We start from the raw sequence: 19635 nt of genomic DNA on the forward strand, positions 1-19635 counted from the left end.
GAAAAAATGTGTTTGCCAACTCTACTTTTGGAGGCACAAAACAGACCACAGAAGAAGATCTGGAGGCTCTATACCATGGCCTTAAAAGCGGAGGGTAGAAGCGAACCCTCCCAGGATGCAACGGGAGTCTGGGGAAGGGGCAACATGGGGGGTAGCTGCTGTTTCCTGTTAAACACAGTGGTGTCAAAACAGGTAAAGGGAGCTCTGTAAAAAGGCAGTGGAAACGTACAAGAAGAAAGAGTTTGATTTATTTTGGGAGGAAAACCCTTGCCAAAACATGAGCTTCGCCAGGACAGTTTTTCTAGAAAGAAAAGAAAGAACTCACAGAACGAAAAGGAAGAAGAACGAACATGGGGTGGAAAACAAGAGACCCGCTTCTTCGTTTCTCACACGAGCCCCAGGAAGGGCTTCTGGCAGCCTCACCTTACGCTTTTTCATCAACTATTTGCAACTTGTTTTCATCTTCACTGTTCACTTGAAACGTACCACAGGTCAGAAGATGATCCGGGGTTGAGGCTGCATATCAAACTCGCATCTTTACCCCTAGAACTCCCCCTTCTAATTAGGAACTCTCAACACAAACCCCGATAGATTGCTCAACAAACATCGGATGAAAAATGAATGAATGAATGAAACCTGAAACGATTAAATGCCCAGGTCTCTACCCTGTCAAGTAAGAATTTTACATTTTATGTTTTTAAGGAAAATCGCAGAGGTCAATTCCACCATCACCCAGAGACGCCCGTGTTTTAGTTATCGGGAAGAAATACTTCCTTCAACTTATCTTTCACTTGGTCCTGGGAAACAATGCTAAGTATGTCTTTACATTTAATTATTTAATTTTAATAGTCACGATATATAAATATGAATATTTAGGTGTTGGTGTAAAGCTATTTCTCTACTGTTGTTTTCAGCACAGATATAATCATGATAGTATAATGTCTTCAGGATTCACTTTTATATTATAAGCTAACAGTTTTAAATCACACTCAATTATGAATGTAAATTTCTCCAGCTTTCTTCAGGAATTATTTCTGCCATCCAAAAATAGTTCACTTATTGTCTTGAGTTATACTCGTGTGTGTGCGTGTCTCTGAAATAATTCAAGGCACATAGTAATATAAAGTACAGAGTTGGGTTGACCTGCTTTGCCAAGGAGATAAAACCCCTAAGTGTGGATGATCCCTGCATTTAACAAAAAGACGTATCCTTTCACCAGAATGACTGCTGTCATAATGTTCTACATAATAATCCATTCCTATAAAGAAAAGCTAAGGCTTTCTTTGTTCATCAGAATTAAAAACTGAAATGATCAGGGGCGCCTGGGTGGCACAGTCAGTTAAGCTTCTCACTTCATCTGATCTCACCATTTGTGAGTTTGAGCCTCACATCGGGCTCTGTGCTGACACCTCAGAGCCTGGATCCTGCTTTCGGATTCTGGGTCTCCCTCTCTCTCTGCCCCTCCCCCACTGGTACTCTGTGTGACTCTCTCTCAATAATAAATAAACATAAAAAAAAAAGAAACTGAAACGATCATTTACTCGGACACACATGACTTAAATAGAAGTCAGAAAGATTACAAATGATACACTAAAAATACACTCTGAAGGTACAATAAACCCACATATCAGCCCACCTCTTTTCTTCCATTTGGCATCTGTCTTACCCCACTCATAAATACTAACTGGCATGAATGATTTGGAAGAAACAGAAGAACCATCAACTGTATTCTCCTTTCAACAAAACAGGCAGTAGCAGAAAACAAAGCCATGCTTGAGTTAGACAGTCACACGTTACATTACATCCATATAATATCCAAAATACTTATAAACACGAATACAAAACAGCTGAAAGCATCTAATATTACTTACCTGTGAGCCTGCAGCCGCATTACTAATCAGGTTATTGTTGGGATGAGCAATCCAGAAAGTCGAAACAGCCCTGCAAGGCATTTTTTAAAGTGATTTAAACATCAGTCAATGAAAAAATCCTGCCTGCTAAAAATGTCCTCCAAAACATCTTCTCCCCAGAGTCAAAGGCCTTGAGCACCACACATGAGGTTTTCTCTCTGCCAGATACTCACATGCAGTCCGTGGCGGGCACAGGGACATAATTTCCAAACACTTTGTCTCGCATGGCAGTGCACATGGAATTATTCCTATCAGTGGGGAGGAGGGTGCCGGGTTTGGTGAGGAGTCCCAGATTGTGGAACAAAGTATTTCTCTGTTCAATACCATCTTCCAAAAAGAAACAATGACCCAGGGTGTCAAATCCAATTGTGTCTTTTATCTGCAGAAACACAAGCGTATCATGTCACTGGTAACACGAACGACTGCGGTGTTAGTGACGAGGCTATCTATGTAGCATGCTCAGTACAAACGCAAAGAGACGTTTTAATCTTCACCGGAGGGGCAAAGTCAAGTGTCAGGCTTTATTGATCTCTTAAGAGAATAGAGGAAAACACCGGAATTCTCAGTACAAGCAGGAGAGAGTAAGGGATGCGGGACAAGAGCCGACTTCTCTCAAATTGAGAAGTTGGGACAATGGACGACACTTAATGCTTCTGACAACACGCATCGACGTGATGAGAGGCTACGTACCAGCAGGCCATTTGTTCCGTGCACAGTGATGCACCTTGAGAAGCTGTGATGAATAGACAAGCCATCCACAAATGTCGCGTGTCTGTACCCTCCCTTGTGATCCACGTCCCCACACAGGTGAAAATGAACAGGATACCGCCCCAGATGCTGCTGACCCATGTGTCTCAGCTCCACATAGGACAGATGCACTGAAGTAAAATTTTTCCTTATCTATAAGACAAGATAACTGGAATCACACTGATAGGCTTTGGAATATTTTTTTAAAAAATTGTTTTTTACATTTATTTATCTTTGAGAAACAGCCTGAGGCAAAGCGTGAGCGGGGGAGGGGCAGAGAGAGAAGGAGACACAGAATCCGAAGCAGGCTCCAGGCTCTGAGCAAGCGGTCAGCACAGAGCCTGATGCGGGGCTCGGACCCACAAACTGTGAGATCATGACCTGAGCCAAAGTCAGATGCTCAACTGACTGAGCCACCCAGGCACCCCTAGGCTTTGTAATATTAAGGTAGCAAAAAAAAAAAAAAAAAAAAAAAAAAAATATATATATATATATATATATATATATGTATATAGTTCTAATAGAAAATGTCTGAAGGAGAACACATATTAAAACTTTTCTTTCTTTGGCACCTTGCTTTCTAGGATCTCCAGTTACTAATTTAGCAAGTGCTGCTGTTTCTTTTTTTGGTTTTGTTTTTTGTTTGTTTGTTTGTTTGAAGTAATCTCTATACCCAAAGTGGAACTCGAACTCTTGACCCTAAGGATCTGGAGTCACATGCTCTACTGACTAAGCCAGACACAAGTGACAGCAAATGCTTCTTAACCAAGTGAATACTTTCAAGAGCCATAAAAATGGCCTCTCAAGAATACAAAGACATGTAACCAGGAAAGCCACAGAAATGATTTGTCTTTATAATATGTATTGATTTCTTCAAATATTTTGGTCATTTCCAGTCTTATCTTGTTCTTTGATTTCTATAAACTCCACCATAGTTTGATAGTTATTTGTAAATCCTTCTCAATGTTTTAGTTAGCACATAATATTATTTACTTCAATTCTTTTTAAAACTTTCTCTGGGACCCACAATTTGAGCATAAATTTAAAAAAAAAATTTTTTTTAATGTATGTTTATTTTTGAGAGAGAGAGAGAAAGAGAGAGAGAGAGAGAGAGAGAGAGAGCGAGCACACAAGCCAGGGAGGGGCAGACAGAGAGGATGACACAGAATCTGAAGCAGGCTCCAGGTTCCAAGCTGTCAGCACAGAGCCCTACTCGGACTTCGAACGCAGGTCAGATCATGACCTGAGTTCATCCAACTGAGCCACCCAGGCACCCCAGAGCATAAATTTTTAAATACCGGATTTTTAATCATACTGTTAAAAATAAAAAAATAACACTGACCAACATTTCCTAAAACAGTGTGACAGAAATGTTGCTAACAACCATAACCTACTGAGTGTACAAAAGACAGATTTTAAAACACATGTAGCCAAAATGCAGCCCAGAAGGCCAATCAGCTAGTACACAGTGCAATGCTTATCATATAGTGAGTGCTCAATACTTCTATATAAATAAAAATCTACATATAAAAGTATGTGTAGATTACTATTGCTTACCTTTTCATAACATCAAGGTATTTTTTTTAAGTTTATTTATTTATTTTGAGGGAGAGAGAGCATGAGTGGGTGAGGGGGAGAGAGAGGGGGGAGGGGGGAGGGGGGGGGAGAGAGAGAGAGAGAGAGAGAGAGAGAGAGAGAGAGAGAGAGGGAGAATCCCAAGCAGGCTCCATGCTATCATCGCAGACCCAATGTGTGGCTTAAACCCACAAACTGTGTGATTGTGACAAGCTGAAATCAAGAGTTGGATGCTTAACCGACTGAGCCACCCAGACGCCCTCATACATGGAGATTGCATGCATGGATACCAAGACTCTTTGTTTTTTTTATCTCTATGTGGTTCTTCTCAGTGTAAATGGATTTAATTCTTCATGGGACAAAATGGTTTACGGCTCCAGATCAACTAAATGAAGATATAACTTTCTCTTTCAATTCTGAAAAATCTCCTCACTGTCACTAAATAAAGAAAACACAATTCCTTTTTAATATCCATATAGATCTCATCCCCAAACTTGAAACTTTCGGGGTGCTTGGGTGGGTCAGTTGGTGAAGTGTCTGACTTGGGCTCAGGTCATGATCTCGCGGTTTGTGAATTTAAGCCCCACGTCGGACTCTGTGCTGACAGCTCAGAGCCTGGAGCTGGCTTCGGATTCTGTGTCTCCCCCTCTCTCTGCCCCTCCCCAACTCATGCTGTCTCTGTCTTTCTCTCTCTAAAAAAAAAAAAAAAAAAAAAATTTCAAAAAAATTCAAAACTTGGAAGTTTTTTCAAACATGTATTTAGCAAGCAAGGAGCTCCTTAAATCTTTTTGCCTACCATGACATGTCCCCCAAAGGTGTCATAATCAAAGAACTGGCACTGGTTTCCAGCGTAGCATGAGTCTTCCATTTCTCCTCGGATCACAACATTCCGGGTGAGAATTCCGACCTCTGCTCTCATGTCTACACCATCAGTGATCTCACCCATGTGCAGGAACTGAGGGGCTTCTGATTGATGTGGACAAGAGACAAAAAAATATTAAAAAAAAAAAAAAAGAAAACAGGAAACATATCAAAAAGACAGTCCTCTAACCACAGAATATAAGGAAGCAAGGCTTTTAAAGATCCTCAGTGTCAAAACCACACAGAGACAAGGAGCTTAATCCTCTCCTGGATGGCACCAATATTCTGGAATCTACCTAAGTATCCACCCCCTCTCTCTTTCTTTCATTCTCTCTGGTTCCTGCCCATATGCTCTAGTTCTAATCCCTTGAGGACACATGAAGAATGAAATGCATAGTGAATCCAGATTAAAAGGAATGGTTTTGTAGATGTTGATAATGGGGTCTCAAGTTGTTTTTGCTTTTACTTCAAAGCTAAAGTAACATCCATTTAAACATTAGCAGTACAAACATTACCAAGATTTTATAACATTTCATAAAATAAAATATCTTATTTTAATATTGATAAGCATTCTTTTAAATGTCCACCTTTATTGGAAGTCTAGAAACCCTTTAATAATGAGCTTTTCTCTGATGTTTTTATTACATAAACTCAGGAAGGAAAAATACAAATAAATCAAGCAGTTAAGATCGTGGGAGATTCATTATCATGTAGACTTGTTAACAAGAGTGGGAATTTCCAAACAAAATTAATGCCAGATGGTATCATAGTTTTTTGGGTTTTGTTTTCCGCTTATGCTCTATAGTGTCAAGAAGGAAAAGTACAACACTGAGTGAAGCAGAGACCAAGTCCCAAGTGAGCCAATCATCCTATTTTTTTTTAAAGCAAACCACAAAGCTCTAAATTACCCATGAGTGTGTGCCTATTAAATAGGTACTGTAAGCTCTCTTGTTTTATATCATAATTGTATATAATCTTGAGTACAGAAGGAAAATGATGTAAATAAGTGAAATGAATAATAAATTCCATAATTAAGGAAACACACGAACAAGCTTTGCCTATTACCTGCCTCAGGATAAGTGGCTGGTAAATGTCAGCCCCTCTTCCTAAATATGGCTTACAATACGGATCTCACTGCATATTCCTTTCATTCAAAAAACATTAGTCAAGACTGTGATTTAAAAAATGTAGTGTACGAAAATACCTTTTTGGTTCTATTTTAAGTATTAGTGAAATGTTTTTGTTTTTGTTTTGCCAAGAAAGTAGGCACTCAAAAATCATGAGATTTTTTTAAAAATTTTCTTTTAATGTTTATTTTAGAGAGAGACAGAGCACAAGCAGGGGAGGGGCAAAGAGAGAGGGAAATAACAGAATGTGAAGCAGGCTCCAGGCTCTGAGCTGTCAGCACAGAGCCCGACGTGGGGCTCCAACCCACGAACTGCGAGATCATGACCTGAGCCGAAGTCCAAAGTTCAACCAACTGAGCCACTCAGGTGCCCCATGAGATTAGTTTTTTTAATTAAGAAGAGAAAGACTTCTATTTAAATATGAGTCAGTTGATAATTGGCATTATTATTATTTGATAGCAGAAAATTAACAAGAAGTTGGATATGATCTTGGAAAAAAAAAAACAATCCATGTAGTTGCTATATATATACATATACATATAAATATAAATATATCTATAATTTTTTTTTAACAAAGAAATAGCACAAAATACTAATTTGCCTGCAACACTACTGTTCAATGAGTACTATACTTTTTATCTAACATCCTCTGGGATCTAGTGTTCAAAGCACCCCACTGTTAAGATCTTCGATATCAAGATGATGATGGTGATGGTGATAATGCCTTGGGATGGGAGTGGTGGAAGGGGACCCGGGAATGCAAAGCCAAGAGAAGAGCGTTTGCCAAGAAGCATTCTAAGCAGTCGGATACCTTTGACTTTGACCTGGAAACGGCTGCACTCTGGACAGGGGAGAAGAGTGAACTCCTCTGCTTGGTACATAGAATAGTCTGTGCTTGCAACCACAATCTGGTCTCCAGGTTTCCAGCTACTAACATCATCCAGCAGATGAAGCTTCACTCCATCCACAACCTCCACCCGGAAACCTGAAAGAGAAACACCTAAAGGAAAAAGCAAGGAAGAAAATGATACATCATAGGCATTTTTTTCCCCTAAAATCAATTTTCTCACTGATTCACATCAAAAGTTAAGACAGACACAAGTCAGTATGATTTCACCAGTGCTAACCATGTGCCAGTCATTCCGCAGATACTACTAATAAAAAGATGAACATGTACATCCCTGACTTCCAGGGTAGAGAGCCCCAGCACCCCGAACCATGATGAGACAGAAAATGTCATGTTTTGGTACCATTTCTTTTATAATTTTGAAGAAGCCTCTCGATCCCCAGATCTTTTGCTATACTTCAACTCAGTGCTGAAACTGGGGTGTCTGGGTGGCTCAGTCGGTTAAGCGCCCAACTCTTGGTTTCAGCTCAGGTCATGATCTCGCAGTTCACGAGTTTGAGCCCAGCGTCGGGCTTTGTGCTGACAGCTCAGAGCCTGGAGCCTGCTTGGGATTCAGTGTCTCTCTCTCTCTCTGCTCCTCTCGTGCTCACACACACTCTCTCTCTCTCCCAAAAAATAAACATTAAAAAAAAAGAATAAAAGCTTGCCTCTGGCAATCTCTCTTTTCTGTGCCTTTGCTCAAGCTTCATTCTTCAGTTACAGCGTCCTTCCACTCTTAATTGACCAACCAAGATACTATCCATCTTACAAAAGTCATGCAGATCTTTTTCTTTTTTTTTTCTTTAAGTTTAAGTAACCTCCACCCAACGTGGGGCTCGAACTCACAACCCCAAGATCAAGAGCCACAAGCTCAACCGACTGAGCCAGTCAGGTGCCCCGAGACCAGACTAATCTTTAAAGACTTCCCAAACATCCTTGCTGGAAGCAACCTCTTTTTCCAGTATCCTTATTCTAGTGCTCCCTCTGGTGTTATCCATACCTTTCCAATGGAAGAATAGCTCCCTTCTTTGGAAGCTACATCTGTGAAGGCAGCAGAGTCCGTCCACCTGTGTATTCACTCCTCTTGCAAACTCAAAGATTTTTGCTGAAGGGATGAACATTCCCACTATGACCTGCAATGTCCCCCAGAGGTCACATGATAGATCCCCTGTCCAACTTGGCTCCTTCCCTGTGACTATATCAACTATGCAGTCTACACAACCCAGGGACTACTAATCACTGATCTCTCCTAATACCTCCTTTTAAAACTCAAAGTTGATTCCCAATTATGCAGACAAAACCTGAAAAGTTGATCCAACATCTTAACTTACTCTTTTACATGCAACCAAGTATAGAAGCATTTCCTGGCTCTAAAGCATCTGTGATAAAATCTGCCACAAACCAAAGGTCGATTTAATGCAAATGTATACACACTAGATGCAAGCCACTTCATGTGACTGGTGGAGAAGGAAAAACAGCGCATCGCAAAGGTATCTGTGCACTCGTATCTGTACTCCACAACCATCCTTCCAGTTAACCACAACACTATTCGGGGGCTACTTTAAGATACTGACACCATGGGTCAATGACAGGAGTGAAGAAACACATTTATTTACTCAAGTTAGAGGAATCAAAAAGAGGGACATTCGGGCAGGGCACAAGGAATACTACAGACATCCTTACAATCTTGAGCCAGCTCTCCTGATACAACCTGGCCGTAACAAGTCTTAGATTCTGTTCCTTGAGATGCCAACATACCATGCATTTGTTTTTGCAAAGTACCAAAATAAAAGTACCTTAAAAAATGTAAAGTAGCTTTCTTTTTTATGTGTTTCTTGCATCCAGATACTAAAGCCTATAAAGTAATTTGGTCTAAATAAAAATAGTAATAATGACTCTAATAACAACAGCCGATAGTCGCTGGGACTTCACTCGCATAATAAATTTTATTTATTGGGGCGCCTGGGTGGCTCAGTTGGTTAAGCATCTGACTTTAGCTTGGGTCAAGATCTCGTGGTCTGTGAGTTTGAGCCCTGGATCATGCTCTGTGCTGACAGCTCAGAGCCTGGAGCCTGCTTAGGATTCTGTGTCTCCCTCTCTCTGTCCCTCCCCCATCACACTCTGTTTCTCTCTCTCAAAAATAAATAAACATTTAAAAAATTATTTAAAAAAAAACCTTTCATCAAAACAACTTTGAGAGGGGTAGCTGGCTGACTCAGTCAATACAGCATGCAACTCCTGATCAGAGTCATGAGTTCAAGCCCACATTGGGCATAGAGCCTACTTGAAAAAAATTAAAAATAAAAATAAACAACTTTGAGAGGCAGAAACCATTTTGTGTACTAAAGATGAAGAAATCTGAAAGAAGTCAGGGAGTCTGGAGAACAGCTAAAAAAATGGTACAGCCCACAAATGAATGCTCATTTAACTCCAGAGTCCAGTTTCCTAACTTCTTTATTATTCTGCCTTTCCAAGAATCCCAACAGGCAGGGTAAACACAAAGACAATCAAGAAGCTCAACAACAATGATTATCACTGACCAAATTTTCAGATTTTACCCCCAAAAATTTATCTAAAAAACAACTAAGAAACATTAATTTTTTTCACACAAAATTTTAAAAAATGCTTTCTAAAAAAGAGGACTGTTAGACAAATCCATTTCAACTTAAAAGATCATTAGAATTTGTTTTTAAAGAAAAAAGTCAGAAAGTTAGATGGGAAAGATCTGCATTATTCAATAATTTCTCACTTTTTCCTAGCTTTAGATGAAAATCCTGCCTAAGATTTCCTCCCATTAACACGAGTGAATTGGAAATAAGGGAGGAAATATGCTCATCCTTCTTGCTTCCTGGAGAGAATTTCCACCTCTTCCAGAAAGTAAGAGTCATTGCAAACACGGGCCTCAATATCCTACGATAGCTAGAATGTACCCTCTTCCAGAAATGAGTAGTCACTGAGAATGTGGAAACGAAAACAAAATTTTCCACAGAGGAAATGTTGACTCGAGGTTTGTCAGTAATTATCCTCTGCATGAACTCTCACTGGAAGCGTTTCCACTAAACCCTTCATGCAGGTTCAAATTCTTGCTAAGAAATGCTTCTCATCCACCTATGCTTTTTGCCGGAGGCAACCATGATGGGGTAGAAAGCAGTAGTCTTGGGGCACCTGGGTGGCTAAGTCGGTTAAGCGTCTGACTCTTGGTTTGAGCTCAGGTCATGATCTCATGGTTTGTGGAATCAAGCCCCACATCGGGCTCCATGCTGACAGTGGGGAGTCTGCTTGGGATCCCTCTCTCCCTCTCTCCCTCTCTCTGCCCCTCCCCGCTCTCTCTCTCTGTCTTGAAATAAATAAATAAGCTTAAAAAAGAAAAAGAAAAGTAGTCTTGGAGGCAGAAAGCTGAGGCTCGATTCTTGCATCATCATCCGTAACAGCTACCATTTCCTCACCCCAGACCCGGAAGGCCGCTTAGAAGCAACAGTCAAAGTCTCTGTTACATACCAGGAACTCTATTTACCTGTTTATTTTAGAGCAAAAGACTTTCTCCCTTTAATTACAAAGATACAAGATACATGGTTATAACCCAAGTCATGTATGGATCGCCGTTAAAAGAGCTAACACCGTATGCTAACTATGCACGCTGTGCGAAGAACTTCACATCCTTCACATCGTGATATTCACAGCGGCCCTATGTGGTCATTTCTCTTATTATCCCCACTTTTAAGATGAGGAAACCGAAGATTAGGAAGTTAAAGTCACACAATAAGGGAAAGAGCTGGATGATGAACCCAGGCATTCTGTCTGCAGAAATCCATCTAAGTAAACATTTTGCTACATTGCTGCTCGAAACAGAGGCGTGAGCCCTAAAATAAACCTTTATGGGTAATAATGCACTTCTGAATTATTCACGTCATGTTAATTTCGGCATACTATTTGGTTGGAAAAGAAAGGCGGAGGGCAAGTACAAGAGGCTGCCAATCCATACTGGGCGCCAAAAAATCTGGCAGCGACATAGGTAAGTAAACACCCTTTTTTTTTTTAATGTTTACTTTTGAGGGACAGACGGGGGGGAGGGGAGACACTGAATCCGAAGCAGGCTCCAGGCTCTGAGCTGTCAGCACAGAGTCGGACACAGGGCTTGAACTCGCAAACCGGGAGATCATGACCTGGGCCAAAGTCAAACACTCAACCGACTGAGCCACCCAGGAGCCCCAGTAAATAAACATCCTTAAAGAAACAAGTCAGGAGTACCCAAAACACCCAGTGCTAGGCATTATTTAATAAATTATACTTCTTCTAAAAGGTGGATTCAAATATAAATCATGTTAAAGAAAATGTAAAGACTTAAGATAACTGAATAAAATGTTATTTAAAGAGAGGGAAACAGGTTAAAACAAAATGAACACTAGAGAAGAAAATATATACAAGATAAAAATTACTAGATTATGTGCACAAAAATAATCATCTCTGAATGACAGAATTAAAGCTTAATTTTTACTTTGTATTTTTCTGTGTTTTCTGATCTATTTGTAAGACATACGTATTAGTTGGATCAAGGAATAACTGCTAAGGAAACGGGAGGTTTGTTTGTACAGCCTGTGTCTAAAAGTAATATTTGTTGACATGTCTACATGAAGAGAAGATCCAAAGTACAAAATCACATTCACTGTCACAGAGCACAACCGAAGGCAGCTCACCCTGTCACATTTAGATTGGTCCAACTGGTACCAAATCCAGGAGACAAATCCATTTCTTTTTGTTTGTTTGTTTTTAATGTTTACTTATTTATACTTATTTATTTATTTTGAAAGAGAGAGAGAGAGAGAGAGAGAGAGAGAGAGAGAGGGAGGGAGAGGCAGAGAGCGAAGAAGAGAGAGAATCCCAAGCAGGCTCTGCACTGTCAGTGCAGAGCCCAACATGGGGCTCGATCTCATAAACCGTGGGATCATGACTTGAGCTGAAATCAAGACTTTGTACGCTAACTGACTGAGTCACCCAGGCGCCCCAACAAATCCATTTCCAATGGTTAACCACACCTTATGACTCAAGAATCAAGAACAAAGTCCAGGTGGGAGTGGAGCACTAGAACAGGGCGTTCTCCCATCCAGCGAGAACTCTTGAGTTCTTGATCAAACACAGTAGGGAAACCATAGGTTTCATCTTCAGTCAGTTGAGAAACCTAATCAGACTGTCCTTCGAATACAATACCACCTAAAAAGCAAAAACCAAACCCAAACAGTCTTTCACAATACTTACCAATGTCTTAGTCTAAACTGTACTTGCTTACCTTCGATCCATTCACTATAAGCCGTCACAGTGAACTTCTGACCATCCACAGTATAAAATTCTCTTTGGGCAAGAGCCTTCCCTCCACTGCTGTGATTTTCATAGTTCCTCACAGATTCATTGCAAGAAGCACTTCCACCATCAATGACACCAACCAAAGCCCATGCTTGCCTAGAAGGAAAAACACCATGAGCCTTATTTGTCATGGTACCAGTCCAGATCCCTGACACACGTGTTATGTCAGGTGCTGCTAAATGCTTGTATTTCATTTGTATCAATCCCTCTACTTCTTTTACCATGAGGTTGTAAGTCTAAACCTTGACTGAAGTAACCGACTTCACAGAAGGAAATGCACCTGGACTTTAAATCCTTGTTTGTCTAGCTCTGTAACAGGTGAAATACCAATGACTGGCACTAAGATTAATCACTGTCTTCCCTCCTCAATACACACCCATTTGACACATCATTCTGGGCACAAACCCATGTATTTCCCTTCTTTTAAAATGTGTATTGCAGGCACCCTGATATTTATCGCAGCATTATCTACAACAGCCAAATTACGGAAACAGCCCAGCTGTCTAATGACTGATGAATGGATAAAGATTTGGTATATATGTATATGTACACACACACACACACACACACACACACACACACACACACAATGGAATATTACTCAGTCATTAAAAAGAATGAAATTTTGGCATTTGCAATGACACGGATGGAGCTAGAGAGTATTTTTTAAAGAGTTTTGTTTGCTTATTTATTTATTTATTTTTATTTTTTAGAGAGAGAGTGTGCATATGCGTGAGCAGGGGAGAGGGGCAGAAGGAGAGACAGAATCTTAAGTAGGCTCCGCACTCAGCGCAGAGCCCAACACTGGGCTCAATTGGACAACCTTGGGACCATGATCTGGGCCAAAATCAAAAGTGGGACACTCAACCAATTGAACTCTAGATGCCCCTAGAGAGTATTACGCTAAGTGAAATAAGTCAGTTAAAGAAAGACAAATATCATATGATTTCACTCATATGTGGAATTTGAAAAACAAAACGAACATAGGGGAAAAACTAGAGAGAGGCACGCCAAGAGACAGACTCTTAACTACTGAGAATGAACTGATGATTACCAGAGGGAGGTGGGTGGGGGGATGAGTGAAATCAATGATTGGGGTTAAACAGCACACTTACGGTGATGAGCGCTGCTGGGTAATGTATGGAAGTGCAGAATCACTATATTGTGCACCTGAAGCTAATATTACACTGAATGTTAACTAACTGGAATTTAAATGAAAACTTCAAAAAGACAGAAAAGAAAAATGAACAATAAAATGAGTATCGCCTGCTGTCTTTTGAACTCTCGGCAATGTTCTCAAATCTGGCTGCATAATAGAGGCACCTGGGAGATTTAGGAGTCCATCCATGCTCAGACCCAGCCCAGACTGATGACATCATCATCTCTCCAGGTGGGGCGTGGCCTTATTAGGTTTGTTAAAGTTTCCCAGGCGATTGGGATGTGCAACCAGACTTGAGAAACACTAAGTTGGAGAGTGGTTCTCACACTTTGATGTGCATCAGAACACCCAGAGTGTGTTAAACCAGATTGCCAGGCCCCACTCTCAGATTGCTTGGGGTTGGGCCAGAGCATTTGCATGGAAGCAGGCTCTGAGCTGACAGCAGGGAGCCTGATGGAGGGCTCAAATTCATGAACCATGAGATCATGACCTAAGCCAAAGCCAGAAGCTCTACTGACTGAGCCACCCGGGCATCCCTCAAGAATTTGCATTTCTATCAAGTGCCAAGGTGATGTTAAAGCTGCTGGTCTGGGGACCACATTGGGAACCCCTGAGTTAGTCACCAACCCTGACTGCACATCAAATGCCTGGCGGGGAGTAGGGGGTGGGGGGGCCCATCCTTCAGAGATTCTGATGTAAAAATTTCTAGGTGGGCCCTGGGCATGGGATTTTTAAAAATTTCAGGAGTGCAGGGGCCCCTGGGTGGCTCAGTGAGTTGGGCATCCGACTTTGGCTCAGGTCATGATCTCACAGCTTGTGGGTTCAAGCCCCGCGTTGGGCTCTGTGCTCACAGCTCAGAGCCTGGAGCCTGCTCCAGATTCTGTCTCCCAATCTCTCTGCCCCTCCCCTACTCACACTTGTCTCTCTCTCCTTTAAAAATGAATAAACATTTAAAATTTTTTTAATGTTTATTTATTATTTTTGAGAGACAAAGACACAGAGCATGAGCAGGAGAGAACCAGAGAGAGAGGGAGACACAGAATCCGAAGCAGACTCCAGGCCCTTGAGCTGTCAGCACAGAGCCCGATGCAGGGCTCAAAGTCACAAACCTTGAGATCATGACCTGAGCCGAAGTCGGATGCTTAACTGATGAGCCACCCAGGTGCCCCTTAAACATTTAAAAATTAAAAATAAAAATCTCAGGAGTGCAAAACTGAGAACCAATAGGATACTGGTGTCTTAATAGGCTTAAATCCAAGTTGTATAATCACTCTCCAACAGATTTACATTTTTACATCTCTTTGTTGAAAGCAACTGTGTTTGAAAATTCCATTTAATTTCATTTTGTTTCTGTAATAAACATTCCAGGGACTTGCTCAGACTTGTGGCCAAAATAAAAAAAGAACAAAGACAAAAAGCCAAAAAATGTGCCTTAAGACTCCAGGTTTAAAACACAGAAAGAAAAATGTCAATTTCCTACTCTGGGGGCCGGGGGGTGAAAATGTGTGTGTGTGTGTGTGTGTGTGTGTGTGTGTGTGTGTGTGTGTGTGTATGGAATGTAATCTATGTCAGACAGATGGCTGGATACTCACAGATAAAAGTCAACCAAAGCATGCCTACATCCTTATAAATTCCACACCTGCCCTGGCATGGATTAGCTACTTTTCAGCTGACTATGCTTTATAGCTCTATTTATATTCCTTGACACTGCACAAGGAATCAAATGCAGAATGTTTCAATTTATTATCTCCTATGTGAGAGGAAAGGAGAAGAAATATCAGAGACTCCCTTTATTCACCAGAACTGCCTCAGCAACTATAAAACAATGCTCTATTCTACTGACATTATCTCCAAAACACTCCTACTTCCCTCCTCCACTTGAGGAAAATTTCAGCGCACCAGAACATTATCTTCAAAGGCGTATGCTTATGTGCATTGGAGATAATGTCAAAGCAATGGAACACTGGCAAAGGATCACAACCCAAATCCCTCTGTCAAATCAGCAGCACTATTTTAAGGGGAATTTAGAAACCAGGAGGGAAAGGAAACAAAAAAAGGTCAAATGCAATATTCATAGCTAATGACCACACAAATCCAGAGAAACAATGGAGTAAAGAAACAGAAGTTGTCATCCTGGCATTAATGGGTAATGAAACAAGCAGGTGTCTAACTTTGCAAAAGATCATGTTTCCACTGCTAGGTCTAGAAGTTACAGAAATATATACACATGGGTTTCAAGAGATGGATAAAAGAACATTTGGAGAAGCACTTTTTATCGCAGAGGTTCAAAGTGGAAAACCTCCCAGATGTCCAGCAGTGAATACACTGTAGTACAGGCATACATAACACTCAGGAACATAGAGTTGAGCAAAGAAGCCAGATGCAGAAGATGATACATTGTCTGCTTGCATTTGTATGAAGTCCAGGGGCACCTAGGTGGCTCAGTCCGTTGAGTGTCTGACTCTTGACTTTGGCTCAGGTCACGATCTCACAGTTCGTCGGATTGAGCCCAGCATCGGGCTCTGCACTGACATCTCGGAACCTGCTTGGGATTCTCTGTCTCTTCTCTCTGCCCTCCCCTGCTCTCTCTCTTTCTCTCCATCTCTCAAAATAAATAAACAAATTTAAAAATATATATATTGGGGCATTTGGGTGGCTCAGTCAATTGGGCATACGACTTCAGCTTGGGTCATGATCTCATGGTTTGTGGGTCTGAGGCCCAGGCTGGGCTCTGTGCTGACAGCTCAGAGCCTGGAGCCTGCTTCCGATTCTGTGTCTCCTCTCTCTGCCCCTCCCCTGCTCAAGCTCTGTGTCTCTCTCTCTCTCAGAAATAAATAAGCATTAAAAAAAATTTTTTTAATATATATTATATGAAGCCCAGAAAGAGGCAAACCTAAACTTTCATATTCTCCACAAATTCAGATGCATGGTGACCTTTGGTGAACAGAGAGAGTGATTGGTGAAAAGGAGGAAACAGCAAGGGCACTGCCAGGCCACTGGCAGTTGTTCTATTTCTGACCTGGTGGGTGGCTATCCAGGTATCACATTGTGATAAGTCATTAAACTCTGCATTCCTGTTTTTTGGCACTTTTCTGCATGTGTATTATATTTAAAATCATAATTTTTTCAAAAACCCACCTCCTGCTCTTCTCCACCTCCCACTGCCTACACAGCATCCTCCTACACTCCTCTCAGGTGTCTCACCTTTGGGAAGCCTCCCCAGATTCCCCAGGACGATCTGGGGGCTCCCTCTATTTTACGCTCCCATTACAGCCTGCCAGCAAGGGTCTCACTGTCTAGTTTGGTGTGTTTCTCCACTGGATTGAACGAGGGCTCTGAGGCTGTGTTCTTTCATCTAAGCACCTGTGGGTACCCAGTACTCGGCATCTCAATATTCCCTGGGTGAATAAAAGGGATTTAAAAAGCATTACAGGGGCACCAGGGATGCTGGGGTTGAGCATTCGACTCTTCATATCGGCTCAGGTCATGATCCCAGGGTCACAGGATCAAGCCCCACACCAGGCACTGCTCTGGGCACGGAGTCTGCTTGGGATTCTCTCTGCCCCTATCCCGCTCACGCACGCTCACTTTCTCTCTCTCAAAAATAAATAAACTGATGGCTGATGGGGGGTGGAAGGGAGGGGAAAGTGGGTGATGGGTATTGAGGAGGGCACCTGTGGGGATGAGCACTGGGTGTTGTATGGAAACCAATTTGACAATAAATTTCATATTTAAATAAATAAATAAGCATTAAGTTGTTTTTAAAAAGCATTACACACACTTTTCTTCTTTAATTTCGTCTTCTTTAACTTTGTCTAGAAATTCTACAGATAATATCCCATTCCAACACCCAATCAAAGGAAAATAATAACTACATCACTCAACCATCCAAGGAAAAAATAACCAGATCATGTCAACATGTGAGTTTTAAAGTCTTCTTAACTTTTCACAGCAGATACTCTCCAACTTCACTAAGAACAGTAAGCAGGATTAAAACTTCCGTTTTTTGAATTGAAAGCGGAGCCAGCTACTTCCCCCAGACTCAGGGCTGCGTTAGGAAGTCACGGTAACCAGAGCACGGCACGAGAGCCATCGGCAGGAGAAATGAATCCTGCTCACGGATGGGCTTCCAGGCCCCTCCAGCTTGTCGCTCTCTCACACGTGCCAGGGCTCCACAGGCCTGCGCCAATCAAGCCGACGGACTCAAACCAGCGTGCAGAGGAGTCCAGAAAAAGAAACAGAAAACCGTGCGTGTTCCACAGGCTTTTCAGATAACTTTCACACCTCAGCGTGGGATCGGGGCCCCAACGAGCCTGAGTTTCATGTGGTTTTCAAAAGGTAACGAAAGAGGGAAGTAAACTGGCCTTGAACTGCCTGCCAAGTTCTCAGTACCACATTTCCGTACCTAACTTTTCACAAGCCTGGTGCTACGGTTCACAAAGTGCTTCGTAAACCAAAGCCAAGAAGAGAGCTTTGCTAACCAGCGTCCCGTCCTCCATCCCGTCGTTTCACAGCACGAGGTCACCAGACCTGGAAACGGTAGCTGCCATTCTGACGACTGGAGACAGTCTATGGAGTGATGTGTCCCTTTCTCCAGCCCCCTCTCCTGTCACACAGATAACAGACTCAAACGCATAGCTGGGAGGGAAAGTAAAAGGTATGCCCACCTGTAGCCCAGTCCCTGGATGAGCTTACTTCCCAGCCGGTCCTGGATCATTTGTATGGTTCCTTGTAAGAGGCTCTTGGCTGCCGAATCTCCAACGGCGATAGCAACAATCCGGCCTGGATCCTGGATTCTCAGAAGTTCCTGAAGCCGTCTACTCTCATTGTGGTATTCGTGGGTATCAAACTTCTCACTTTCCAAAATTTTGGCCGTGTCTTGGTCGATGATCCTCACATTGAGGCCTCTAGAAAAGTCCTTTTCAAAGGCATACGACCCAAAGGTCAAGCCCGAGGAATGCAGAGTTCTCGCCAACAACGTCCACGATACTGTCTGCGCCCCGTGGATCTCCAGTGTCCCGCCAGCTTCCACACCAATAAATTTTTTGCCAAATGTTGGCATACTTTCACCTTCATCTGACTTGCCATACAAGGCAATTGTCGCTTTGGATTTATAGCGGCATTTTTCTGCTCCAATATGAAGCGCCCCACCATCCTTGATCAGGATGTAACGAGTCCTCAAAGTAATATTTCTGGATCCATCTTTATCATCCCCAAATACAAGCAATCCTGCAAGGAACAACACTAGTGTAAGCCAACCTCTGAAACATCTCTCTGGGATACAGAGAAATAGAGTTTACTTTAAGGCAGTTACTGCAGGATAGGAAAACTCTTCTGCAATTGAGTTGGGAAAAAAAATTCATTACCAGTCTGTTTAGAAAATTAAGCCTGTTTTGGGGTACCTGGGTGGCTCAGTCAGCTGAGCGTCCGACTTCGGCTCAGGTCATGATCTCGCGGTCTGTGAGTTTGAGCCCCGCATCGGGCTCTCTGCTGACAGCTCAGAGCCTGGAGCCTGCTTCCGATTCTGTGTCTCCCTCTCTCTCTGTTGTCCCCCTGCCCCCCCACCCCCCCTGCTCATGCTCTGTCTCTCTCTCTGTGTCAAAAATAAACATTTAAAAAAAAATTTAAAAACATCAAAGGAAGGGGTAACCTCACGGCTACCATAGGCAGGGACCTTTCTTTACCTCCATCCTGAATGACTACAGAATTCACCGTGGCATCTGACGTCAGACGGAACATATCTCCCTCCTTGATAACAACTTGCTTGGCAGAGTCTTGTCCTGGATCCCAGTTCCTGAGACGTGGGTTTTGATCTGGGCAATTCTCTACAAGCAATGCAACATCAGTAGCCATCAATGCAACAAAATTCACGAACGCTTTTAGCCAGATCCAAGTTCTACTATCATTTACGGCAATTTGCAAGGGATGGGCAGACCTGTTTTAACTTCCTGCCGTAAGGATGAAAATCCCATCCCGTTTCACCCAGCAGATATGTCAAAGCCTCTACTTCAA

The 19635-nt window shown here is 42.1% G+C and overlaps 1 protein-coding gene across 2 annotated transcripts in view; it reads right to left on the reverse strand.

Moving 5' to 3' along the window:
• Nucleotides 1-19635, reverse strand: part of CEMIP2 (cell migration inducing hyaluronidase 2) — an 85369-nt gene that overhangs the window by 40355 nt on the left and 25379 nt on the right. For both annotated transcript variants that reach the window (XM_042965186.1, XM_042965185.1), the window contains exons 3-10: nucleotides 19308-19448; nucleotides 18291-18852; nucleotides 12391-12560; nucleotides 7032-7220; nucleotides 5029-5198; nucleotides 2601-2810; nucleotides 2084-2289; nucleotides 1872-1941 (exon numbers count right to left, since the gene is read on the reverse strand). In XM_042965186.1, coding sequence (XP_042821120.1) covers nucleotides 1872-1941; nucleotides 2084-2289; nucleotides 2601-2810; nucleotides 5029-5198; nucleotides 7032-7220; nucleotides 12391-12560; nucleotides 18291-18852; nucleotides 19308-19448 — 1718 coding nt within the window. The remainder of the gene's footprint in view (nucleotides 1-1871; nucleotides 1942-2083; nucleotides 2290-2600; nucleotides 2811-5028; nucleotides 5199-7031; nucleotides 7221-12390; nucleotides 12561-18290; nucleotides 18853-19307; nucleotides 19449-19635) is intronic.

Source organism: Panthera tigris, chromosome D4, assembly GCF_018350195.1.
Source record: "Panthera tigris isolate Pti1 chromosome D4, P.tigris_Pti1_mat1.1, whole genome shotgun sequence".
NCBI classification, from domain to species: Eukaryota; Metazoa; Chordata; class Mammalia; order Carnivora; family Felidae; genus Panthera; species Panthera tigris.